This window comes from Hyla sarda, chromosome 1 (assembly GCF_029499605.1).
Source record: "Hyla sarda isolate aHylSar1 chromosome 1, aHylSar1.hap1, whole genome shotgun sequence".
NCBI lineage: Eukaryota > Metazoa > Chordata > Amphibia > Anura > Hylidae > Hyla > Hyla sarda.
In genome coordinates, this window is record NC_079189.1 from 147,138,820 (window position 1) to 147,166,346 (window position 27,527).

At 40.7% G+C, this 27,527-nt stretch overlaps 1 protein-coding gene across 2 annotated transcripts in view; it reads left to right on the forward strand.

Moving 5' to 3' along the window:
• Positions 1-27,527, forward strand: part of NR3C2 (nuclear receptor subfamily 3 group C member 2) — a 351,371-nt gene that overhangs the window by 307,014 nt on the left and 16,830 nt on the right. For both annotated transcript variants that reach the window (XM_056562826.1, XM_056562827.1), the window contains exons 7-8: positions 7,519-7,649; positions 19,131-19,288. In XM_056562826.1, the coding sequence (XP_056418801.1) occupies positions 7,519-7,649; positions 19,131-19,288 (289 nt within the window). The remainder of the gene's footprint in view (positions 1-7,518; positions 7,650-19,130; positions 19,289-27,527) is intronic.

The window sequence follows — 27,527 nt, forward strand, 5'->3', positions numbered from 1 at the left end:
TCAAAGCAATTGACTGCACTAGATTGAGTCACAGGGTCTGCGGAGAATGAGCGGAAATAAAACATGGTGTAGTTATTAGAGATGAACTCGCATGAACTGTCCCTTCTATAAGGGGAAATGTTTGTTTTCTTTCAGTCTATACATACAGATAGGAAATGTAGATCAGCGCTAATGGTAATATTGTAATTCCGGAAAGAATTGACCAAATTCCACTAGTACAGAAAGTTGTATTCTAATATTTTTCTTGCAGATATTTCCTAATCTCTAGCTGCATTTTTCTGGTACAAGGCTTTCTTTCTGTGTTGTCCGACTGCAACGTCTTATAAGCTGAAAGTAATACTTATACAAGATTATAATGTACAATAGGCAGGAACATACAATATAAGAAAATATAAACCTGTATCTAAAATCTTATACAATTTAGGTATGTATTGATCTAAAAGGCCAATAACTGGCCCTTAAATTTGGTCAGTCTAGATGAAAAACCATGAAACAAAAAAATGAACAGGGACCGGTGTGCAATGTTCAGGCTCTGCGCATTAATGTTTGTAGTGAAGTCCTTGAAATTAAAGGGTTACTCAGCCTAGACATCTTATCTCCAATCCAAAGGATAGGGGATACAATGTCTGATCGCGGGGGTCCCGCTGCTGCTGCCGTCATGCCCCCTCCCATAGGCTTGCATTGAGGGGGCGGAGTGTGACGTCACGAAACTCAGCCCCTGTATTGAGCAGAGTGCCCCAAGTTCTTAAGCTTGTAATATCTTTACTGATTTGGATCATACCACTGCCTGTGTGTGTTCCGTCTTCTTTAACTTGGATGTCAGCTTGGATCCATAGTATGGTGTCCACATTCTGACATGAATAGGCATTGTGTATATATGCATTTGCAGGGATGTGGATGGTGTTTCAGTTCAATGCACAGGCATAGGAAGACTTTGGGATAGACTAACTTTCTGGAGCAATTGTCAGGTGTCTTGTAATTGGGGGGTTAGTGAACGTCTGTGCGTCTTCATCCTAAAGTTACTGCTAAGCCTATGAAAGGCCACCATAAGTTACCTAACAATAACAACGGAGTGAAAATCATGCCATCCAGCTAATAAAGCAAACACACAAGCTGCATTCACCTTGCCGACTGACATTCAAGCACTGTAAATCTGATATTCACCATTTCCTTGCCTGTGTTTTCAGATGATAATTTGTTTGCAGCCTCAGAAATTTGGGATTAGCATTGCATAATGTTCTGTAAGACTGCAGCTACCTCTTAATGACCTTTTCATTATAAAGCCTGTAATTCTTCTTGGTATTCTGATTTCTATAGTAACGGTAAGCAGGATAAATTCACATAACAAGCTGTACGGTTTCTGACGTGTTTTTTTTTTTCTGTGTGAACATCATGTCTGCTCACCTGTTTATGTCTAACATCATTACATTTTTATTGGTTTTTACGTGAATGATTTGGCATTCGTGTGTCTTTGCATCGCATTGTTTTCACATATAGAAAAAAGTAAAATAGTCTTAATATGCTTTGTTTTCTATTTACCTCTTGAACAGTTTAGTTTACATATGCTTGATGTGCTTTTTTTTTATCAATTTGTGAAATGCAGCACAGCTTTAAAGGGGTATTCCGACCATAGAAATCTTATCCCCTATCCACTGGGACCGCCTGCCACTGGGACCCCCCCACGATCTCCATGCAGCACCCGCATTCTATGTCAGGCTGCTGCTCGGAAACCTCTGTGTTTCGGGGACTGGACATGTAATGTCACGCCACGCTCCCTCCATTCATGTCTATGGGAGGGGTGTGTCACTCCCCCTCCCACAGACATGAATGGAGGGAGCGTGGTGTGATGTCACGAGGGGGTGTAGCATGACATCACATCTCCAGTTCCGGAAACACAGAAGTTAAAGAGACAGGAGCAGCAGCCAGGCATAGAATGCAGGTGCTGCAGGTAGTTCGCGGGGGTTCCAGCGGAGGGCCCCCCGCATTCAGATATCTTATCCCCTATCCTTTGGATAAGGGATAAGATGTCTATAGCCGGAATACCACTTTAAGTATTATCATATTGAGGTACTTTTGTAATAACTAGCCTCATGTATCAGGATTGGAGATGTATGTAGGAAGTGTATGATCACAGGGGCTTGAATGTTGGGGCCTTCTACCTGCAATCTCAAGAACAAGGTCCCAAGTCTCCTACTGGAATATCTGAAAAAAGGGAATAACAGCGCTCCGTGGTGTGATAAAAGAGGATTACTTGAATTATAAAAGCTATATGAGCTGCTCACCTGGTGTAGTTGTGTAACCACATACACAATAAGGGTGAGCGCATAATATCTAATAGTAGAAAAGAGTTAGCTTCAGAATGGACGCTGGATCAACGTGGCGCTGGACACAGACAGCAGAGGGAAAGTAAAATCAAGGGTGTTTAATTTTCCCAGAATGCAACGCGTTTCACTGCATAAGCAGCTTCATCAGCTTCATCAGCCAAATCCAAAAAGCCGCAATTAACGAATTCCAAACCAATGCATGATTTTAACTGAAATCACGATTAACACCGTCAATTCAGTGATAATGTTCTAAACCATTTGGTGCAACTGTTTGTCGCAAAAAGTAACAAACATAGCGACAAACAGTCAAAAAAAAACTGCGTAAAAGCCTTCGTACATACCACTCTATGTCCTTTAATATGCTTAATCAGTTTTTAATTTTATATAAATCCCCAAGAAAAAGAAGTACTTCATGTGCCTCCCTAAAATCGGGGCCCTACGTTGGCGTAGGGACTATAGCAGGTTATGTTTACTTTACTACGGATCTCAGGGATGTGGAATTCCTATCGCCCGATGCCCGATCCACTATAAAGGTAGCCGGAGGACTTACCTCTGCTTCCCTGGTGTCTGTGGCTCTGTCATTGATGGAGCCTGGCTAGACCAGGCTCTATCAATGGAACGCAGAGCACACAGATCAATGGAGTTCAATCAAACTCTATTGATCTGTATATGAGGAATCTAATGATTCCTCCTAAAAGTCTAATAAAGTGTAAAAAAAAAAATGTTAATAAAAGTTTAAAAGACACACATTAACCCCTTCCATGTTAAAAGTTCAAATCACCCCCTTTTTACTATATAAAAACATGTAAACATAGTATCGCTGCGTGCGTAATTGTACGACCTATTAAAATATAACATTATGCATCCTGTACGGTAAATGACATAAATGTAAAAAAAAATACCATATTGAAAAAAATTCCATATATTTTACCATATTGTATATATATAATTCTTTTTTTGGTTCGGAGAATATGTTATTGAAAATTAAAAGGTATCATTATAGTAGGTAGTTATGGCTATTATAGGGCGAGGAGGAAAAAACAAGAGTGTAAAAGCGAGAAATTGGTCCGGACAAGTGGATCGTCATGAGGGACAAGTAGATTTTGCTCTGTGTTAGTCTCGTGGACAAGTGTTTTTTTTTAAATTCAATTCCCACACCCCTGGATCTGTACAAATCCATAATACAACCATATACATAGACATTTAGTGTATATATAATTATATAATAACAGTGCCCATCTAAGAATTGTTCTAAAACAACTAAGTGGGCACATGTAGTATCTTACAACAAGAACATGCAGAATAATTCCCTCTTTCAACAATAGATCTTTCCAAACATCACTGGTATCTGCTGAATGTAAGTCAGAGGAAATGATGCTTAAAGAGGACCTGTGGCCAACCAGAAAAATGAGATTGTATTATGATCAAACAGCTTAGACACCCTTATCACTGCTATTTCGGCAAAGAGCCGAGGACCCCCGTACCGGAGATCGCGGGGGGCCCCAGCAGTCGGACCCCCTGCAATCTGAAACTTATCCCCTATCCTTAGGATAGGGGATAAGTTTTCTTATCCTGGAATACTCCTTTAATGACAGTAAAATCTCAATCTGTTTTGGGTTTGCCACAGGTCCTCTTTAAGAAAAGTCCAGAGTAAAAACCAAAAAGAAATATTTTCTCCAAAGCAGATTTAGCTGTCTGCAAGTGATGTTTTAGTTGTTTCATAACTTTTATTTTGTATCTTAGAAATTCTACAAAGAAAACCATTCCATTTAAGTCATAGACGGGATGAATCCTACATTCACCACTCATCACCTTACATACTGGTGGCTCAAATCATTAGTAGACTTCAACTTTTTCTTACATTTAGTAGGTGTTTTTATATAACCATGGTATAGACTTAGACATATTGTACATAATATATTTAGGGGAAATAATAAAGTAAGCCATGACCTGTTTAGAAGCCAGAAGACTGTGACCTACTGTAGCTTCTTCACTTTTTCTTTCACAGACAGGAGGGACATTTATCATTCAATATAGAAGTTTTTTTCCGTCTATCCTTGGCGCTTGAATGTCACAGTTATGTAAATTTAGCGACTTATATGCGACTTTTTGAATAGAAGTTTCCTAGCGTTTTGTCTAGCAGTACACCGTTTTTTGATTTAGACATGCACTGCACCCTTATTTATCATATGCGACTTTTGTTGCAAAATATTGCACTAACTCCGATTTCTAGGCGCAAAAGTACGCATACCAAAAGCACGCGTACAAAACCTCTCTACCCTGCGCAAAACAAACAAACGTGCACAGCCGCGGGGAATTCATTATCTATGGTAGACTCAGATGATAAATTACACGCTGCTAAGCAAAAAGTTAGAAGGAAAAAGATCGGTAAAAAAAAGAGTAGCGTACACTTTTAATGATAAATGTCCCCCAGAATGTTGTTTTTTAACCAGAAGCTGTCTGTCAGCTACTGACCCCACGCTTCTATATTGTGCCAGCATTATCAGTGGTGAATAAAAGATTCCATACACACAAATGAAAATAAAGGCTTGTATGGCATTAATTTATTCGATTATAGGAGGACAGCCTGGTTTCTCAACTTCCCGGTCACAGTCATGACATAAAGGGAACCCAGTGAGTGTGGTAGAATGCTGCGTGCATGCGTATTGCCGCTCCAAGCAGGGACATCTAAAGGCACCACTTAGCGGTCCTTCAGCGGCGGATCCACAGCGTAAAATACTCTGTGGATCCACCCGTGTGAACGTACCCATAAAGGGGTACTCCACCCCTAGACATCTTATCCCCTATCCAAATGATAGGGGATAAGATGTCTGATCACTGGGTTCTGCCACTGGGCACCCCTGGGATTTCGGCTGCAGCACCCCGCTATCATTACTGCATAGAGCAAACTCGCTCTGTGCGTAATGACGGGCAATACAGGGGCCGGAGCTTCGTGACGTCACAGCTCCGCCCCTCGTAACGTCATGTCGGCAGTTACACCCCCTTCCATAAACTTGCAATAAGGGGGCGGGCCTTGACATCATGAGGGTGGAGCCATGACATCACGATGCTCCGGCTCCTGTATCGTCTGTCATTACGCACAGAGCGAGTGTGCTCTGTGCAGTAATGACAGAGGGGTGCTGCAGCTAAGATCCCGGGGGTCCCCAGCAGCGGGACCTCTGCGATCAGACATCTTATCCTATATACTTTTGGGTAGGGGATAAGGTGTCTAGGGGCATCTTATCATCACCCCTTTAAGAAAAAAAAAAAAAAACCCTGTCACATGACATTGAAAATAGTATCGGTAATTGGTATCGGCGAGTACTTAAGAAAAAGTATCGGTACACGTACTCAGTCTTAAAAAAAATGGTATTGGGACATCCCTAGTGTCCATACACAGGGGGGGGGGGCAAAGTTAACTACCAAAGCCACCAATTTTGATTTGACGGTCATCTGATGTGTATGGAGGTGTGTGACTCTTCGCTGACAGATGATGTCTGGGGAAAGTAAGAGGCAGGTTGAATTTCAGTGTCTGATTTTTTTGTTTTTAAAGATATGCTGTGCCAGGGATGTCTGGCAGGGCCTTATTCTCCCCTCCACATTGAGTGGAGGGCAGGAGGAATAGTTGTCAGCTGAACAAGAATTTGGTCAATATCTATTTAGGGTGTATGGTCTTCTGAATGGGATGAAACAGATGTCGCTCTGTGTCAGTATTTCCAGAATTCAGCACTGCCTTATATAAAGCCATGCAATACTATATATGTATATTATATTCTTGTAACTGTAGAATTTGAGTTTTTATCCTTAATAAGTCCCTTGTTTCCATGGTTGTTTTGCTGTATAAAATCTTTATGAGAATTCTACCACAATCCCATGATCCAAACACTTTTCATTATACCTTCAGTGAATAAGATGGCGTATGTAACATGGGGTAAACAATCTGACAAGATGTATCTGCAGGGCAGTACAAAGTGGTGCAGCTACTTCTGCATGGAAATAGCATTCTGTGACATGATATCTCTATGGCTCTATTTAAATAAAGTAATTGTGCGGTTTGTGGTGATATCTATTACTGTCAAGCAGCTGAAGTGCTCTGCCCTCTGCTTCTTCACAAACCAAACAAGTTCATTCATTGATCCCTTTAGAGGTCAATATGGATTTTATGATGAGAGTTTTTCTCGGCAAGAATTTGAGATCCGTACAGAAAAGATACAAAGCAATGTTCTGCAATGTGCTGTAGAAGCTCTGTTCTATACGGCCAACTCCTGTAGAAGCTCTGTTCTATACGGCCAACTCCTGTAGAAGCTCTGTTCTATACGGCCAACTCCTGTAGAAGCTCTGTTCTATACGGCCAACTCCTGTAGAAGCTCTGTTCTATACGGCCAACTCCTGTAGAAGCTCTGTTCTATACGGACAACTCCTGTAGAAGCTCTGTTCTATACGGCCAACTCCTGTAGAAGCTCTGTTCTATACGGCCAACTCCTGTAGAAGCTCTGTTCTATACGGCCAACTCCTGTAGAAGCTCTGTTCTATAAGGCCAACTCCTGTAGAAGCTCTGTTCTATACGGCCAACTCCTGTAGAAGCTCTGTTCTATACGGCCAACTCCTGTAGAAGCTCTGTTCTATATGGCCAACTCCTGTAGAAGCTCTGTTCTATACGGCCAACTCCTGTAGAAGCTCTGTTCTATATGGCCAACTCCTGTAGAAGCTCTGTTCTATACGGCCAACTCCTGTAGAAGCTCTGTTCTATACGGCCAACTCCTGTAGAAGCTCTGTTCTATACGGCCAACTCCTGTAGAAGCTCTGTTCTATACGGCCAACTCCTGTAGAAGCTCTGTTCTATACGGCCAACTCCTGTAGAAGCTCTGTTCTATACGGCCAACTCCTGTAGAAGCTCTGTTCTATACGGCCAACTCATGTAGAAGCTCTGTTCTATACGGCCAGACTCCTAACAGCCATACATGCACCAGGCTAATCTAAAGCCATGGTGGCAGGTTTACTGCAATATCTTATGTGCAGATGTTTCTAGATTATCATGTTCAGATCAGTACTACATTTACAGTCCCACCATTACATGCACAGTTCACTGCTATGTTGCACTCACTCTTTTATTGCTCCTTTCCCATTGAAAAGTAATGACAGTTTAGATCTTGTTCCATGTATACCTAAATGTGTATTTTTGGTTCTCTTGCAGAGAAAGGATGCGCCAGTCTGCCATGTATGAGCTGTGCCAAAGTATGCAGCAGATAAGTCTGGAGTTTAATCGCTTGCAGCTAACCTTTGAGGAGTATACGATCATGAAAGTGTTGCTGCTACTAAGTACAGGTAAACTATTCAGCCATGTATACCTATTCGTTGTTACTAATCCTGTCTTATCGATATCACATTAAAGGGGTACTCCCGTGGAAAACTTTTTTTTAAATGAACTGGTGCCAGAAAGTTAAACAGATTTGTAAATCACTTCTATTAAAAAATCTTAATTCTTCCAGTACTTTTTAGGGGCTGTATACTAAAGAGAAATCAAATAAAGAAATGCATTTCCTCTGGTGTCTTGACCACAGTGCTCTCTGCTGACCCCTGCTGTCCATTTTAGGAACTGTCCAGAGCAGCATATATTTGCTATGGAGATTTTTTTCTGCTCTGGACAGTTCCTAAAATGTACAGCAGAGGTCAGCAGAGAGCACTGTGGCCATGACATCAGAGGAAATGCATTTCTTTTTTGGATTTTTCTTTAGTATACAGTCCCTAAAAAGTACTGCAAGGATTAAGATTTTTTAATAGAAGTGATTTACAAATCTGTTTAACTTTCTGGCACCAGTTGATTTAAAAAAAAAAGTTTTCCATGGGAGTACCCCTTTAATTTGCATAAGACAGATTCTGCATGGGTTTAGGGTATGCTGCAGGCTTTAACATCTAAACCCTCAATTCTACTCTTTGTATCTAACACAGTCACTTTTTGTCACTGACTTGCATTAGAAAATCCCCACTACATTAGTTAGCTAGCCTGTTCCCTGTTGTATGACAATGACCTGTAGCACTAGCATTTTTCTAACTTCTGCAATAGTTTCCGTGACAATAAGAATGGGAGGACACTCACTTGTGCAACTAAAACATTTGCATTTATTTTAATCCAACCTAAAAATAAGTAAAAGGCAGGCTAGGTAAATGTGAGGACAGGAGCCATATTGGTAACAGCTGTTTCACATCTGGACTGGCACATTCTCAAAAGAAAGGGTCAGTCCAGACGTGAAACAGCTGTTCCCGGTACAGCTCTTGTCCTCACATCTACCCAGCCTACCTTTCATTGATTTTTAAGGTGAATTGAAATAAAAGTAAATGTTTTCCTACTTCAGTCATTCTGTTTACATGCTTCAAAATTCAGCACCACCAAAAAAGTATTAGCTCCTTGCACCTCATTCAATACGGATGGCACACAAGTTAAAGGGGTATTCCAGGAAAAAACTTTTTTTATATATATATATCAACTGGCTCCAGAAAGTTAAACAGATTTGTAAATTACTTCTATCAAAAAAAAATCTTAATCCTTTCAGTACTTATGAGCTTCTGAAGTTAAAGGGGTATTCCGCCCCTAGACATTTTATCCCCTATCCAAAGGATAGGGGATAAGATGTCAGATCGCCACGGTCCCGCTGCTGGGGACCCCTGGGATCCCCGCTGCGGCACCGTGCTATCATTACAGCACAGAGCGAGTTCGCTCTGCACGTAATGATGGGCGGTACAGGGGCCGGAGCATCGTTACGTCACGGCTCCGCCCCTCGTGATGTCACGGCCCGCCTCTTTCAAAACAAGTCTATGGGAGGGGGCGTGGCGGTCGTCACGTCCCCTCCCATAGACTTGCATTAAGGGGACGGGCCGTGATGTCACGAGGCTCCGTCCCCTGTAAGCGAACTTGCTCTGTGCTGTAATGATAGCGCGGTGCCGCAGCGGGGATCCCGGGGGTCCCCAGCAGCGGGACCGCGGCGATCTGACATCTTATCCCCTATCCTTTGGATAGGGGATAAAATGTCTAGGGGCGGAATACCCCTTTAAGGTTGTTCTTTTCTGTCTAAGTGCTCTCTGATGACATGTGTTTCGGGAACCGCCCAGTTTAGAAGCAAATCCCCATAGCAAACCTCTTCTAAACTGGGCGGTTCCCGGGACACGTGTCATCAGAGAGCACTTAGACAGAAAAGAACAACCTTAACGTCAGAAGCTCATAAGTACTGAAAGGATTAAGATTTTGTAATAGAAGTAATTTACTAATCTGTTTAACTTTCTGGAGCCAGTTGATATATATATATATGAAAGAAGAAACAGGTCCGGCACTAGGTTGCAGGTAAAAACTTCTTATTCTTTTATTTCAAGATTCTGCGGTACAGGGTAGAAAGTCTGCCGCGTTTCGCTAAAAAGCTTAATCGTAGACTCAGAATCTTGAAATAAAAGAATAAGAAGTTTTTACCTGCAACCTAGTGCCGGACCTTGTTTCTTCTTTCACAAGTGAGTAGCCGGAGGCGGTACCGGCCGGTCTAAGGCACAGGAGGCGAGCTGGGCGTGCACTGGGTGAGCGACTCACAAACCAGCCTTGAGATATATATATATATATATATATATATATATATATATATATAAAATATATTTTTCCTGGATAACCCCTTTAAGTTCAGTTCCAGTGCTGACTCACCTTTCTTTTTTTTTTTTTTTTTTTTTTTTTTTTTTTTTTACGATGTCTATTATTTAATACTATTTACTTCCACTGGTTTGAAAGTTAAAAATAATGTAGTAAACAATGTTGATCAGACCTAATTTTCACACTTATAAAAGTTTTCAGTAGATGGAATAGATTACCAAATTTTAAGCTTAAAGGGATATTGTAGAAACTTGTTAAAATAATTATGCTCAGGCAGGTGCTAAATACAAAAATCATATACTTACGGTCATGGCCGTAAATGTTGGCACCCCTGAAATTTTTCAAGAAAATGAAGTATTTCTCACAGAAAAGGATTGCAGTAACACATGTTTTGCTATACACATGTTTATTCCCTTTGTGTGTATTGGAACTAAACCAAAAAAGGGAGAAACAATAGCAAATTGTGCATAATGTCACGCCATACTCCAAAAATGGGCTGGACAAAATTATTGGCACCCTTAACTTAATATTTGGTTGCACACACTTTGGAAAAAATAACTGAAATCAGTCACTTCCTATAACCATCAATAAGCTTCTTACACCTCTCAGCTGGAATGTTGGACCACTCTTCCTTTGCAAACTGCTCCAGGTCTCTCTTATTGGAAGGCGCCTTTTCCCAACAGCAATTTTAAGATCTCTCCACAGGTGTTCAATTGGATTTAGATATGCACTCATTAGTGGCCACTTCAGAACTCTCCAGCAATTTTTTGCCATCCATTTCTGAGGGCTTTTTGACATATGTTTCGGGTCATTGTCCTGCTGGAAGACCCAAGATCTCAGACAGAAACCCAGTTTTCTGACACTGGGCTGTACAGTGCGACCCAAAATCTGTTGGTACTCTTCAGGTTTTATGATGCCTTGCACAAATTCAAGGCACCCAGTGCCAGAGGCAGCAAAACAACCCCGAAACATCTTTGAACCTCCATCATATTTCACTGTAGGTTCTGTGTTATTTTCTTTGTAGATCTCATTCCGTTTTCGGTAAACAGTATATGATGTGCTTTACCAAAAAACTCTATCTTGGTCTCATCTGTCCACAAGACGTTTTCCCAGAAGGATTTTGGCTTACTCAAGTTCATTTTGGCAAAATGTAGTCTTCCTTTTTTATTTCTCTTTGTCAGCAGTGGGGTCATCCTGGGTCTCCTGCCATAGCGTTTCATTTAATTTAAATGTCGACGGATAGTTTGCGCTGACACTGATGCCCCCTGAGCCTGCAGGACAGGTTGAATATCTTTGGAACTTGTTTTGATATGCTTATTCACCATCTGGACTATCCTGCGTGGACACCTTTAATTAAATTTAATTTAAATGTCGACGGATAGTTTGCACTGACACTGATGCTCCCTGAGCCTGCAGGACAGCTTGAATATCTTTGGAACTTGTTTGGGGATGCTTATCCACCATCTGGACTATCCTGCGTGGACACCTTTAATCAATTTTTCTCTTCCATCCACGCCCAGGGAGATTAGCTACAGTGCCATGGGTTGCAAACTTCTTGATAATGTTGCGCACTGTGGACAAAGGCAAATCTAGATCTCTGAAGATGCACTTGTAACCTTGAGATTGTTGATATATTTCCACAAATTTGGGTCTCAAGTCCTCAGACAGTTCTTTTCTCCTCTTTCTGTTGTCCATGCTTAGTGTGGCACACACACACACACACACACAGAATGCAAAGATTAAGTGAACTTCTCTCCTTTTTATCTGCTTTCAGGTGGGATTTTTATATTACCCCCACCTGTTAATTGCCCCAGGAGAGTTTAAAAGAGCATCACATGCTTGAAACAATCTTTTTATTCCACAATTTTTAAAGGGTGCTAATAATTTTGTCCAGCCCATTTTTGGAGTTTGGTGTGACATTATGTCCAATTTGCTTTTTTTCCTCCTTTTTTTGGCTTAGTTCCGATACACACAAATGGAATAAACATGTGTATAGCAAAACATGTGTTACTGCAATCCTTTTCTGTGAGAAATACTTCATTTTCTTAAAAAATGTCAGGGGTGCCAACATTTACAGAAAGGACTGTACCTTCCTCACTTCTCTGCCACTGCTATCATGGAGCTTTGGTCCCACTGTGCAATGCTTTTGGGGTTTCCATATAGAATTGTCTTCTCAGCCAATCATGGGCCACAGTGATTTCCCGCTTCAGCCACTGATTGGCTGAGTGGGTAATTCCATGCTCCAATCCTGGAAGTGCTTTTCAGCGGGACTAGCGTTCTATGATAGGAATGACAAATGAGCAAGAAAGCCTAATATAGTTTTTTTTTGTTCTTGGCACCTGCCTAAGCACAAATATTTTTTTATATTTTTGAGGATTGTTCATATTGTTTTTTGGTGAAAGAGACGGGATTTCAGCCTAGTTAGTCCTGTTGTTCCCTAGAGAGATAAGCTGTTTGCCAGAGATATCTTCAGCTGCTTTTTAGAATCAGTCAACTGAACCATGCTTGTCCATCCAATCCAAGCAAGTGTATTTATGGAGAAATCGGCAGACATCTGTATAGCGTGTTTGGCAAGCTTCACTCTTCACCTGTTCTTATGCCCAGGAGCAATGAGCTGTCTTATTTTATGTAGAAGTCTGCTTGCAATGGAGCTTCTTTTTATATCGGGGTCTACTAGCAATGGATCTTCTTCTTATGGTGAAGTCTACTCGGAATGTTGTCGTCTAATAGCAGTGGATCTTCTTTTGGGGTCTAGTAGTCTTCAGTAAGCAGTAGCATAGTATATTTTACCTTTTTGTAAATCTTAAAGAAGAAATATAATCTGATTTTGCATCAATAAAGAAAATAAGTGTTTTTTCTGTGAGGAATGTGGGTGAGAGGAAAAGGGCAAAGTTAAATGGAACTTGTTCAAGCTATTTTCGTGGTGATAATCTTGTGAAGGGCCTTTTATTCTTTTTACTGGACTTGTAATCTAAATGCTGTTCAAAAACCCCACTTCTTTAATAATACACTTAGCGAAAATATGAAAGCTGAGTCAGCCATAAGGAGCAATGCGTCTTTTTTGCATTTTGATTTGTATGAAGCTGAGGCTTGGTAGACAGGAACATGCCTTCTTATGGTCGGTTTAACATTCTCTAGCTGTATTTTAGGTCCTAAAAGATCAAGGGAACAGCACCAAACTAAACTGACTACTGTACAGGTTGACAGTAATAAAGCTGTATGGTATGTTTACATGTTGCACATATCTAAAGAAAAAATCTGCAGATATCTGCACAGATATTCCACATTGTAAACCTGACCATACACATCCACATCAGCTGAACTAATGACAGATGTAACAGGAGGGAAGGATTGGGACTTGTGATTTCAAAACGCCCAATCTTTTAGTTACCAGGAGAAAGATGTGCGGATCAGGTGGACAGATTACTGGGAGGGGCTGGAGAAGACCCAGCGGTCATGGTGCACATTGGCACCAATGATAAAATAAGAGGTAGGGGAAGTGTCCTTAAAATGTATTTCATGGACTTAGGCAGCAGGACTAAGGCAATGTCCTCCAAGTGGTTCAGAAGCTGGTGTAGGAAGGAGGGGTTTGGGTTAATGGAGAACTGGGCCGACTTCTCTGTCAGATACAGACTCTACCGTAGGGACGGGCTGCATCTCAATGGAGAGGGTGCAGCTGTGATTGGGAAGAAGATGGCTAGAAGGGTGGAGGAGTGTTTAAACTAGGGACTGGGGGGGACTACAATATAGAGGGGGAAGATAGTGTAGATAAAGAGCTGGGAGATATTAATGTACCTGGGGCAGGAGTGGGGGGAGGGGTTAGAAAAGTTAATAGGGATAGGCTTCATAGGAAAAAAAACCTATACACCTCTAAATTGCATCTTGACTGATGTCAGAAGTCTGTCCAATAAAACTGAGGAACTGGAGTTAATAATGTCTGAGGAGGATTATGACATAGTGGGTATAACAGAGACTTGGTTGGGCGATAGCTGTGACTGGGCGGCCAACATACAGGGTTATAGTCTATTCAGGAAGGATCGGACAAAACGGAAAGGGGGAGGAGTCTGTCTTTATGTAAAGTCCAGTCTGAAGGCCGCACTGCGGGAGGATATACGGGAGGGAAACGATATTGTGGAGTCATTATGGGTAGAAATATATGGAGATAAAATAATAAAATACTGATTGGGGTTTACTATAAGCCACCAAACATAATGGAAGAGCCAGAAGATCAATTACTGACAAGGCAGCAAATCAGAATGAGGTGATAATAATGGGGGACTTTAACTATCCTGATATAAATTGGGAGACTGAGTCCTGTGAATCTCATAAAGGAAACAGGTTTCTGACTATAGCTAAAGACAGTTATCTGTCCCAAATGATGCAGGATCTGACCAGAGGGGGCGCCCTACTGGACTTAATATTAACCAACAGACCTGACAGAGTAACTAATGTGCAGGTCAGAGGGCACACAGGAAACAGTGATCACAATATAATACATTATAACTTGTCCTTCAATAAGGGAACCTTTAGAGGAGCCACAAGAACAATGAACTTTAGAAAGGCAAAGTTTGATCAACTAAGAGAAGCCCTTAATACTTGGAAATTGGGAAAATATCCTCAAAAAACAGAGCTTAGATACTAAATGGAAGTTTGGAAGTTATTAAAAATATCCTAAAATCTCACTGTGAAAGGAACATACTGTATGGGAATAAAAGAGTCAGGAACAAGAGAAAACCAATGTGGATGAATAGAAATGTAAAGGGGGCAATAAATTACAAAAAAAGAAGTATTTAAGCTATTTAAAACAGGAAGGTAGTGAAGCAGCACTAAAAAGCTATTGAGAAAAGAAAAATATGTAAAAATCAGATAAAGGCAGCAAAAGTGGAGACAGAAAGACTTGTTGCAGGCATTCTAAATGAGTTAAGTAAAGTAATAGACCCCTATATCAAATATTCAATGACTCTAAAGTGACAGGGATGGTTCCGCACAACTGGGGCATGGCAAATGTGGTGCCAATATCCAAAAAGGGAACAAAAAGTGACCCGGGAATTATAGGCCTGTTAGTTTAACCTCTGTTATATGTAAATTGTTTGAGGGTTTTCTAAGAGATGCTATTTTGGGGTATCTTGATAAAAATAAATGTGTGACTCCATATTGTCATGATTCGGCTAGCTGGATGTGGATCCTCTGTTTCAGCGAGGGATTGGCGTGGACCGTGTCGGTGGACCAGTTCTAAGATGCTACTGGTATTCACCAGAGCCCGCCGCAAAGTGGGATGGTCTTGCTGCGGCGGTAGCAACCAGGTCGTATCCACCGGCAACGGCTCAACCTCGCTGACTGCTGAGAAGGCGTGGGACAGAAGGACTAGGCAGAGGCAAGGTCAGACGTAGCAGAAGGTCGGGGCAGGCGGCAAGGTTCGTAGTCAATGTGGATAGCAGAAGATCTGGAAACACAGGCTTTGGACAACACTAAACGCTTTCACTGGCACAAGGCAACAAGATCCGGCAAAGGAGTGCAGGGGAAGGGAGGTATTATAGCCAGGGAGCAGGTGGAAGCTAATTAGGCTAATTGGGCCAGGCACCAATCATTGGTGCACTGGCCCTTTAAATCTTAGAGAGCTGGCGCGCGCGCGCCCTAAGGAGCGGAGCCGCGCGCGCCAGGACATGACAGCTGGGGGCCGGGACAGGTAAGTGACTTGGGATGCGATTCGCGAGCGGGCGCGTCCCGCTATGCGAATCGCATCCCCGCCGGCAATGTCGGTGCAGCGCTCCCGGTCAGCGGGTCTGACCGGGGCGCTGCAGAGAGAGGAACGCCGCGAGCGCTCCGGGGAGGAGCAGGGACCCGGAGCGCTCGGCGTAACACATATCAGCATGGCTTTATGAGTGATCGGTCCTGTCAAACTAACCTGATCAGCTTTTATGAGGAGGTGAGCTCCAGACTGGACCAGGGGGAATCGCTGGATGTCGTATATCTTGATTTTTCCACAGCATTTCATACGATGCCACACAAAAATGTGTAAGTGGATGAGTAACTGGCTCAATGATAGGAAACAGTGGGTGGTTATTAATGGTACTTATTCTGATTGGGTGACTGTTACTAGTGGGGTACCACGGGGTCAGTTTTGGGTCCTATCCTTTTTAATATGTTTATTAATGACCTTGTAAAGGGATTGTATAGTAAAGTATCAATCTTCGCAGATGAGACCAAGCTCTGTAAAGGGGGATAATAGAGATGAGCGAATTTACAGTGATTCGATCCGCCACGAACTTCTCGGCTCGGCGGTTGATGACTTTAGCCTGCATTAATTAGTTCAGCTTTATCCACCTTTTCCAGCCCACCAGAGCACATAAAAGCTGAACTAATATATGCAGGCTAAAGTCATCAACCGCCGAAATGTTTGTTTTGCTGGTTCTGTGGAGAAGTCTTGTCCGGGAGAAATCTTTATGGCGATCTAGACCGGAAAGTGAAAAAAAGGAAATATAAACAACTCTGATCAGAGAATATGTCACCTGTGAATCAGGGGACTGGGCTCATAGGGAGGGGATATGGAGCATATAAATAATTATTTATTTATTACAGAAATGTCTCTAAATGTCTAAATTTTTAGTAATGGGCTGTTAAGGGGTACTCAGGCAAAAAAAAGGTTGGGAAGCACTGATCTAAGGCATACAGAGGTAGAGTCCAGTCCCCATTTACCTGTATGAAATCTAGCAAGCAGCTGTCATACAGCAATGTTAACAGCAAATTTCAATTTACAAAACAGTATCGAGTAAATACGGTATACCTTTTAAGGAGGCTGAAATGAGTGACCTTCAAACTAATGTATAGGACCAAAAAGATCAGTAAGACATTTCATCATTTAATCTAAAATACAATGAATGCAATACAATACAATCTGCAACACAATGACCGTGTTCATCTAAAGAGACACATGTTTGTTAACTACTTCAATTGAAGCAAAGGATTTTAATGTCTAAAAATAGTAGTTTGTTATTGCAGATGTTCAGTATAGTTTTAATGGCCATATTATGTTTTTACACAATGACCCCTTTAATGTGGTTTAATATTACTTTTTTTATTTGTTACAAATTTTTACCTACAATTTCAGTAAAAAGCTGTAAATGTATGTTACAGTAAATGCATGAGTGCAACATCTGTGACTGTAGCGCGATTGTGTTTGAATGGCAGGGATCTGGGGAAACAGCCTGAAAAATCTGATGAAATGTCTTACTGATCTTTTTGGTCCTATACATTAGTTTGAAGGTCACTCATTTCAGCCTCCTTAAAAGGTATACCGTATTTACTTGAGTATAAGCCGACCCAAATATAAGCCGAGGCCCCTAATTTCACCCCAAAAACCAAGGGAAAGTTATTGACTCGACTATAAGCCTAGGGTGGAAAATACATCATCACCCCCTGTCATCATCCAGACCCCCGTCATTAACACCCTCATCATCCTGTCATCATCCCACCTTCATCATCCCCCCTTCATTATCCCCCCTTCATTATCACACCCTGTCATCATCCCCCCCTTCATCATCCCCCCTTCATCATCACCGCCTGTCATCATCCCTCCCTTCATCATTACCCTGTCATCATCCCCTCCTTCATCATTACCCTGTCATCATCCCCCTTCATTATCACCGACTGTCATCATCCCTTCCTTCATCATTACCCTGTCATCATCCCCCCTTCATCATCCCCCCTTCATCATCACCCCCTTCATCATCCCCCCTTCATCATCACCACCTGACCTCATCCTCCCCCTTCATCATTACCCTGTTATCATCCCCCCCTTCATCATCCCCCCTTCATCATCACCGCCAGTCATCATCCTCTGTCATCATCCCACACCTCCCCTTCATCACCATCTGTCATCATCCCTCTGTCATCATCCCACACCCCCCCCCTCTCCCCTTCATCATCACGGCCTGTCAATGACAGTGGTCTTCAACCTGCGGACCACCAAATGTTTCAAAACTACAACTCCCAGCATGCCCAGACAGTCATCGGGCACGGAATAGTGAAGTTGCCTTGACGACGACGCACAGGGACGTTGCGGATGAACGGATGATGACGAAGGCCGCAGTGGTCTTCAACCTGCGGAGCTCCAGATGTTTCAAAACTACAACACCCAGCATGCCCGGACAGCCGTTGTGAAACATCTGGAGGTCCGCAGGTTGAAGACCACTGGCGGAGAGTTCACTCGAGTATAAGCTGAGGGTGGTGTTTTCAGCACGAAAAATCGTGCTGAAAAACTCGGCTTATACTCGAGTATATACAGTAATCTATATTGAAAAATTTTGTCCAGCCTTGATATAGGATCTCAACATTTGAACTCGTGAATCGAGATTTGGAATTAATATAATTGTAAAATGTTGACATTATATTACATTGACCTTTATTATTGTGACTGGCCTGTAGACTTAAAAGCCAACAATTCACTTTCCCTAAATATTTACTAAAAATTCCAAAATGTGAAATCTAGTGGAAAAAACATGTAGTGCACAGGATTTCTGCACTTGCACAGTTTGGAGGTATTTTTCAGCATGAAAGGTGGTGACATATGTGTGGTAAAGTTTAATCTGTAGTCCCAAACCATGAAACGCAAATAGAACCAAACCATGTGTTTTTTCCCTTTAACATACAGCATTTCATATACTTCCCAGCCCATAGGGAATTGGAAGTTCTCCAGATCGATAGTACAACCGTGTTTAATAAACCCAATCCCAGAATCTGGGCTCTTCTCCAGAATTTTGTGTTTCAACTTAGTTCAGTTTGTTTGTAGTTTTTACTTCTATTGTATTTCTCAGTTTAAATGTTGTTGATGCAACATCCGAGAAAACAAACGATACAAAAAAAAGTGGTGCAGGAAACACTATTAGGAGTTCTGGGGGATCTGAAAGTACTGAGGCCATTTTCGCTGTAGTTGCCTTTTTTTTAGCTGTAAAAAAAAAAAAGTTCCCCTCAATACTTACTTGTTGGGCTATAATGATCCAATTTTGTCTTCTGCATATTGTGACAAGATGAACATCTCAAATTTGTATATTGTTATATCAATTTGTTTTAGATGAGTTTTTTTTGCAATCAAAGTATGCTCCTAGTATATGAATTCCTATGACATGATTTACCACTTAACCTTTTGCTTAGTGAGTTCTTCCTTTGTTTTCCCAACCTAGTTCCTAAAGATGGACTTAAATGCCAAGCTGCGTTTGAAGAAATGAGACTGAATTACATTAAAGAACTGAGGAAAATATTAATGAAGAGTCCGCACAGTGCTGGACAGAGCTGGCAGCGATATTTCCACCTAACTAAGCTTCTGGACTCCATGCATGATGTAAGTGGCACTCTCACTATCTCTGAATTTCGGAGAGAAATGAATATATACATACATAATAATATATATATATATATATACTCCCACATAATAAACTTGAATAAAGGTGAAGGCACAAGAATTCTGCTGAGTTGTCTTCCAATTCTCAGTTACACTCATCCACAGTATATGTACATGATAATTAAAAGAGATTAAATCTTACAGGTATAATAGAAAAAGCAGATTATGGGGGAGATTTATCATTGTTGACTTTGGAAAGTGAGTTTTGAAGTAATTTCCTTTTGCTTTGGTTTTGCTTATGTGTGACACATTTATCATACTATCAAGGGGGGTTGATAAATTAGGCGCATATAAGCAAAAAAAACAATAACTAACTTCAGAACACCATTTTGTATGATTCCTTCTCTCCTCTGTGACTTTTCTGCGCAAAAAAGTCTCAGTGCGACTTTTTGTGAGACTTTAAAGGTCTGACCTGGCTTAGGTTTGCAAAAATTTTTTATGCCTTAGTGCTAATTTATACGTACCCTCAAAAAATGCTTGGGTGCAGGTGAGACATAAGTAAAAGCAGTAAGCAAAAAAATAAAAATAAAAAAGCTCTAAATGCAATGATAAATCTCCCCCTATAAGCTTATCAATTTTATCTCACCAATTTGTCATTTTTTTGCTTGCATTCTCTCCCCGTCTTCTAAAATCCATAATGTTTTCATTTTTCCCAAGTATATGAGAAATGCTAAATAAAGCTGTCCTGACAACACGGCACCCGGTTATGCAGTCTTTTTAGGCACTGTCATAATTCTGAGAGGGTGTCTGCTGATGGTGCTCAGTCCCAAAATCCAGTAACAGTCAAATCCAAAGCATGTTAGAAATAAATGGACGGCACTCACCAATTCTTTCTGTGACACTTTATTCCATAGCAAAATTATTTTGCGCTAGTTGCGCTTCTTCCTGGCTAATACACAGTGATACATCATCTCCCTGCGCTATAAGTATAAGTAAGTATATAAGTATACTGCCTACTGATGATGTAAATCAATGTGACTCTATCAGCTGCTCTATACGTTACTCAGCAACCTCAGACGCCGAGCCAGAGAGTGAGCGTATCAGCTGCTTACTGGGTGCGGGCGTAACCCAGCTACTCTAAACGCAGAGTTATCATATCAGAGGATATCCTGTAAATTTGGTTCAAAAAGCATATGAGAGGGCAAGGACCATGAATCGTGAATCTTTACTCCTCAAGAGACATACCACGTCCACACATTCCCCTATGGATACTATGATCCAATCTGCAATACGTCGCCATTGGCACATTGTAGAGGGGGACCCCGATTTAAGAGAAATTGCTGTTAGAAAACTATTGTATAAATATTATGCTGGCCAACATATTCAGTCCCTATCAATTTAGATTAATACAAAAGAATTGGTAAAAAAAAAAGTCACTCCACAAGGTAATGACTTTATAGGCATTGTTCCCACTGTATTTACAATATGGAAGCGAAGTATATACGAGTAGGCAGCATAGAATGGATAATTAGAAATGTCATCACGTGTAAATCCAAATTTGTGGTATATGTAATATGCACATTGGTAAAACGATCTGCTGCCTTTATGTATGCATAGGTGAATATTTTAAATCAATACAAACTGGTTTAGGCTGTCCCAGTCTTATTGATCATATAAGGGAAGAACATCAGAATGATCCTACTGTATTCCGATTTGCAAGATTGGAAATACAGCCCGTGGAAATACAGCCCTAATGCAACAGGCTGTTACTCCAACGAGAAGCAATGTGGATCCTGAAAAAATGGACACTCTAGGTCCTATGGGCCTAAATGATAAGAACAGTACGAGTGTCTTTTTTTTGTAACTTCTTTCACTTTAATTACTCCTTATTTTGTATTAATATTTAATGTATTTTAGATTTCTCTCTTGGTAATCACATATTAATCTTAATATGTAGTAGTATCCTGCCTACATAGGGTTAATACTTTAGTTAGAAATCACTGGCTTCATTGAGCGGTCCAGTATTATGCTATAGCCAAAGCAGCAGTGGGGGAGATTCCTCCCCCTGCTCCGACTCTGCGTTTAGAGTAGCTGGGTTATGCCCGCAACCAGGCAGCAGCTGATACGCTCACTCTCTGGCTCGGCGTCTGTGGTTACTTATAGCTGATAGATTTACGTCATCAGTAGGCAGTATACTTATAGTGCAGGGAGATGATGTATCATTGTGTGTAAGCCAGGAAGAAGCGCAACTAGCGCAAAACAATTGTTGCTGCACCTGTATATGTACCTGCTTTTATCTGATGGAATAAAGTGTCACAGCATGGATTGGTGAGTGCCGTCCATTCATTTCTCACATGCTTATGTTTGTATTTTTTCATCAACAGTTATACGATTTTTTATTTTTATGTTTTTTTTTTTTTTTTTACACATTTTAAAAACACACTACAGTACAATAAACATGGCATGCTACCTTTTCCTATGGGTCAGTACAATTACAATTGTACCAATTATAGATTTTTTTTTTTTGCCCTAAAAAAAGTAAAAAACTGAAAAATAAAAAAGGGCTTTGCATTGCCATATTGTTACTTCTATAACTTGTTTATTTTTTCATCTATGCAGTTGAGTGAGGGCTTACCTTTTGCATGGTGACCTGTAGCTATTGTTGGTTACATACACTTATTGGGGTAAAGTGGACTTTTTTTTAACACTTTTTATTCCATGTTTTCTTGCATTTTTAACTGTGTGGTATCAATAACATAATATTTTAATACTTCAGACACTGCCACATAAACCAAAACCAAATATATAAATTTTTTTGATTTATTAATAAATTGTGATTTTAATTTTTTTTCTAAATCCCACTAAGTGACTTTTACAATCATTTGATTTGCTTATACAGTACACTGTAATACTATAGTATTGCAGTGTACTGTCAAATAAGCACTCTGCAAGTACAGCCTGCCAGGCAACACTTTAATCACTAGTCCTGACGGGCGGGCTGTGCCCTGAGCTGCTCTTATGGATTGCCACCAATATGTAAAAAGTGCAGCTTGTGATCATATGTTTGGAATAATAATATGATAGAATTCACATTTTCCCTTACTGGCTCAAGTCTTAAATTTCAAATTAAAATACAAAATATAATATGAAGCATTATAAAATATTAAAACCAAATGAAATCTAATCTTCAGTACTTCTTTTATTAAAGGGGTACTCCGGTGGAAACCTTTTTCAACTGGTGCCAGAAAGTTAAACAGATTTGTAAATTACTTCTATAAAAAATTCTTAATCCTTCCAATACTTATTAGTAACTGTATACAGAGGTAATTCGTTTCTGTTTGGATTTCTTTTCTGTCACTACCACAGTGCTCTCTGCTGACACCTCTGTCCATGTCAAGAACTGTCCAGAGCAGGATATTTTTGCTATGGGGATTTTCTCCTGCTCTGGACAGTTCCTGACATGGACAGAGCTGTCAGCAGAGAGTACTGTGGTCGAGACAGAAAATAAATCAAAAAAGAAAAGAATATCCTCTGTAGTATGCAGCCGCTAATAAGTACTGGAAGGATTAAGATTTTCTAATAGAATTAATTTACAAATCGGTTTAACTTTCTGACATCAGTTGATTTAAAAAAAATAAAAAAGTTTCCACTGGAGTACCCCTTTAACCTCTTAAGTACCGGGACCGGGCTCAGGGCGTACCTGTACGCCCTGAGCCCGGTCCCGGTGTTTAAAACGGGTCACGCCGTGACCCCGCATCACACCGGGTCGGTCCCGGCTGCTATTCATACCCGGGACCCTGGGCTAACCGCGAGCGGCACCGATCGTTGTGCCGCGCAAAGTTGACCGCCGCGACTGAAAGTGAAATTAAACGCTTCCCAGCAGCTCAGTTAGGCTGATCGGGACATTGTGACAAAATTGCAATGTTCCGATCAGCTAGGATGCAAGCGGAGGTCTCCTTACCTGTCTCTGCGGCGTCTGATCGGGGATTGATTGCTCCAAGCCTGAGCTACAGGCTTGAGCAATCGAGCCCCTATCTCACTGATCCGTGCAAAGCTATGGCTTTGCAGGGATCAGCATAAGAGATCAGTGTGTGCAGTGTTATAGGTCCCTATGGGAGCTATAGCACTGCAAAACCCCTTCCCTAATAAAAGTTTGAATCACCCCCCTTTTCCCATAAATAAAAACTGTGTAAATAAAAACAAACATATGTGGTATCGCCGCGTATGGAAATGTCCAAACTATAAAAAATTTTATATCACTTTTTATATCATGAAAAAATGAATAAAAGCAATCAAAAAGTCTAAATCAATACAAAAATGGTACCGATAAAAACTTCAGAAAATGGCGCAAAAAATTAGTCCTCATACCGGCCTGTACGCAAAAAAATAAAAAACTTATAGGGGTTAGAAGATGAGAATTTTTTTTTTTTTTTTTTAAACTCGTTTTATTGAAGATTGAATAGAGGAATTTACAACAGCTCCACAGAATGGAAATATGTACAACAATATAAAAGTACATAAAACATACTCAAAACTGTTGCATAAGGTCATACAATACCATCCATGCAGATTCGCATAATCAGGGGAATCCCAACCCAAGAACAATAAATACAACTAGAACTAAAACAAAAAGCGCTGCCTGACTACTGCTTAGTAGGAAATCAGGGCCATGCATCATAGACCAGACTCATGAGAAAAATGGTGGAGGGAGAAAAGCTATCATCCACTGTTGCCCCAGAGGGAAGGGTTAAGAGGGACAGCCAAAAGCCCCAGAGGACATCAATGATGTAAATGCAGAGGGTGAATATCGAGTGAGGGGGAGCTACACCAGGTACCCCAGACTTTCTGAAATTTATCAGGGCATTTTCTATGGTGAAAGACTAGTTTTTCATATGGAAGTACATTATTGACTAGTTTCTTCCACTGTGGGAGAGAGGGAGGATGCGGGTCCATCCATCGCAGAGCCACCGCCTTCCTAGCTAGGTACAATACATCACGTAGGAAAATCCACATTCTTCGGGGAGTAAGCCAAATAGACAGATCAGGGGGTCCAAGGCTATCAAGATAGAGATGAGAGATTATAGGAAATCTACAATACTATGCCAATACGACTGAAGGGAGGGACATTGCCATATCAAATGCCAAAAGTCAGCTCTAGGGGAATAACATCTGTGACAGGCATCGGAAGGCACCCGTCCCATTCTGTGAAGCCTAATCGGAGTAAGATAACAATGATGAATAATGTAAAGTTGAATACATTTATTATTGGCTGCAGGAGATACTGATAGATGAGAGGACAGCATCTCGGACCAATCCTCCGCTGTAAGCAAAGGGACGCTTGCCTTCCAATAAGTCTCCACCGTGTCTGTAGCAACGGCAAGTTTAGCCCTAGTGAGATGGGTGTAGAGCATGGAAACAAGACCCTGTGGACCTTGGGACCGAAGGATCCCAATGAGGGGGTACGCAGAGATGGGCGGCCTCGGGGAGGGGAACTGGGCAGTCAGGGCATGTCGAAGTTGTAAATATCTGTAGAATGCCTCACGGGGGAACCCAAAGTCAGTCTGGACCTGTGTAAAAGTCTTTAGAACGTCTAGCTGGTACAAGTCACCCGACTGTGTTACCCCATGTGTAATCCAGAAAGGGGGGTCTAGGGCGTCCATGAAATGAGAGAAGTGAGGGTTATACCACAGGGGAAGGTCATCCTTAATGTCAGTGAAGGAGGTGAGTGTTTGTGCCTGGCGCCATGCCTGCAGAAGATGAGAATTTTTAACATATAAATTTTCCTGCATGTAGTTATAATTTTTTTCCGAAGTATGACAATATCCAACCTATATAAGTAGGGTATCATTTTAACCGTATGGACTTACAGAATAAAGATATGGTGTTATCTTTTACCAAAAAATGCACTGTGTAGAAACGGAAGCCCCCAAAAGTTACAAAATGACATTTTTTCTTCAATTTTGTTGCACAATGAATTTTTTTTCGGTTTCACCGTGGATTTTTGGGTAAAATGACTAATGTCACTGCAAAGTAGAATTGGCGGCGCAAAAAATAAGCCATCATATGGAATGGAATTTTATGTGCAAAATTGAAAGCTATATGATTTTTAGAGGGTGATGAGGAAAAAATGAAAATGCAAAAACAGAAAAACGCTGAGTCCTTAAGGGGTTAAGAGAAAAGTATTCATTTCTAGATGTCCCTCTGGTTCCTTTAGTTATTACAGATGACATCAGCATGCTGATCGGGTAACATAGTGATGTCACCACACCCAACATGACCGGCTTAGCCGAAATTGTACAGGGGCTGATGTCAGTGAATAGAACAATCATTTATTTGTCTATGTATCTAATTTAACTGATGTCTTTTGTGCTATATTTTCATAAGTTTTTTTTTGTGTTATTAGATTTTTATATTGTTTTGGGAGTATATTTGGCTAACCTTGTCTTATCTGGAATTTGCAGCTTATTAAAATTATTGATATAATTGGAAGAATATGTGAATTGTTTTGAACCTGTAGCCATTTTTGAGCTATATTGCAGTACATAGTAAAAGACTAGAAAGAAGATAATCTGTGACTACGCAAGACGGGGATGTTTTGACTGAGCTACCTGAATGGCTTGCCGTTGCCAAGTTGAAATGATGTGCTAAGACTCTTTATTTCCTTCTACATGGTTCTAAAACTGTTTTTACTTCAATGTAGTTTTACTTTTATGGGGCAGAAAAAAACTGTGGTAATCTATATCTTGGAGCAGGCAGAAGTGATCTGCGTCTGTCTTGTTGAAGCAAGATGTGGTCACTTTATTTGATGCTGAGCTCAACTTTTGACTGTACCGAGGCTTGTTATATTGCTGCTGGCATGCGAGAGTACCTCAGACTCCAATGTGTGTTCATTATTTATGTTTCATACGCGATCATAGGGTGAGAGGAGTGCACTTCAGGACATGCCGGAACGCTACAGCTTGGTGTTGTTTAAAGAACTTACATATGGAATTATTTTTCTGGAGTGGTTTTTTTTTAATACTCCTTTTCTTTGAGAAGCGCTGTGGGAGGTAGAAGGCAGTATTCCCCTGGCAATGATATATTTTGCTAAAAGCACATCATCCTTACACAGTGCCAGGCACTTAGTCGTTCACATTATATGAAAGGAATAGGTTGCAAATGTTCTATTTAACTATACTGCACATTTAACTCTTTGCAAAAGTTTGGGGTACCTGCACCTGATCTAGCCGTAGTGTACAGTCTCTGTGGTTAGAAGTTGACACTGGAAGAGAGAAGGCGTATATGAAATATATAAAAGGCAAATTCTTGATTTTTTTTAACAAAAATAAACAAACATAACAACCACGGAATGAGACCTGCTGTAGAAAAACAGTTAACAGATCATATGGTGTATAAGAAAAAAAAGAACATGTAAGAGAACTAACAGGATCAAAACAGCTCAGATAGGCAATAACAATGCCATAAACATAACTGGGCAAAAAAAAGAGAAAAGAAAACAGAATGTAAGTGAAAAAAGTAGTCAACTGGTAGTCAACAGGAAAAAAAGTGACAACCTTCCATGTCATAGACCCCCACCTCAGAATGAGCTCAAGGCAGGGCAATTCCATCTAACATTGTCCCTCCCCACCACCACACCTTCATCAAAGAGGAGAGGATGGCTGAAAGATGTTGTTTAGTCCGGAGCCTATACTTTACTCGAAAAAGTTCTTCCCCCTAGCAGGTGACAGGTGGTAAGATGTGTGGGAACGTCCAGTTTTACCTTTATTTGGCATAATAGTGATGGTTGTGCAATTCATCCTAGATAAAAGCATCAGAAAGCTATTGCATTGGGGTGATACTCATAGAGGGTGGAGTGAAGTGCTCAGTGTCTGGATAGATGAAGGTGCGATTCTTATCATTATCACTTCTGTAGAAAATGTTCTGAACGCTCATTGGGGATCATTATAAAAGGGTCCTTACATCTGCTGCGCTAATTGTTGTGATTTCAATATTTTGACAATAAATAGATAACATTAAGCCGTTACTTCTATTACTGCTATACTTTGGAGATCACTATACAGATTCTACTAAATCCACATATTACTCTCTTTATACTTTTCTTTATGATCCATTCTGGCTTTTTGATAGCAAAAAACTGATTAAAACAAATTGATATAACAATATACAAATTTCACATGTTCATCTTTATGAATTATTCAAAGATAAAGGGGAACGTGGTTAAAGAAATTACAGCTCCATA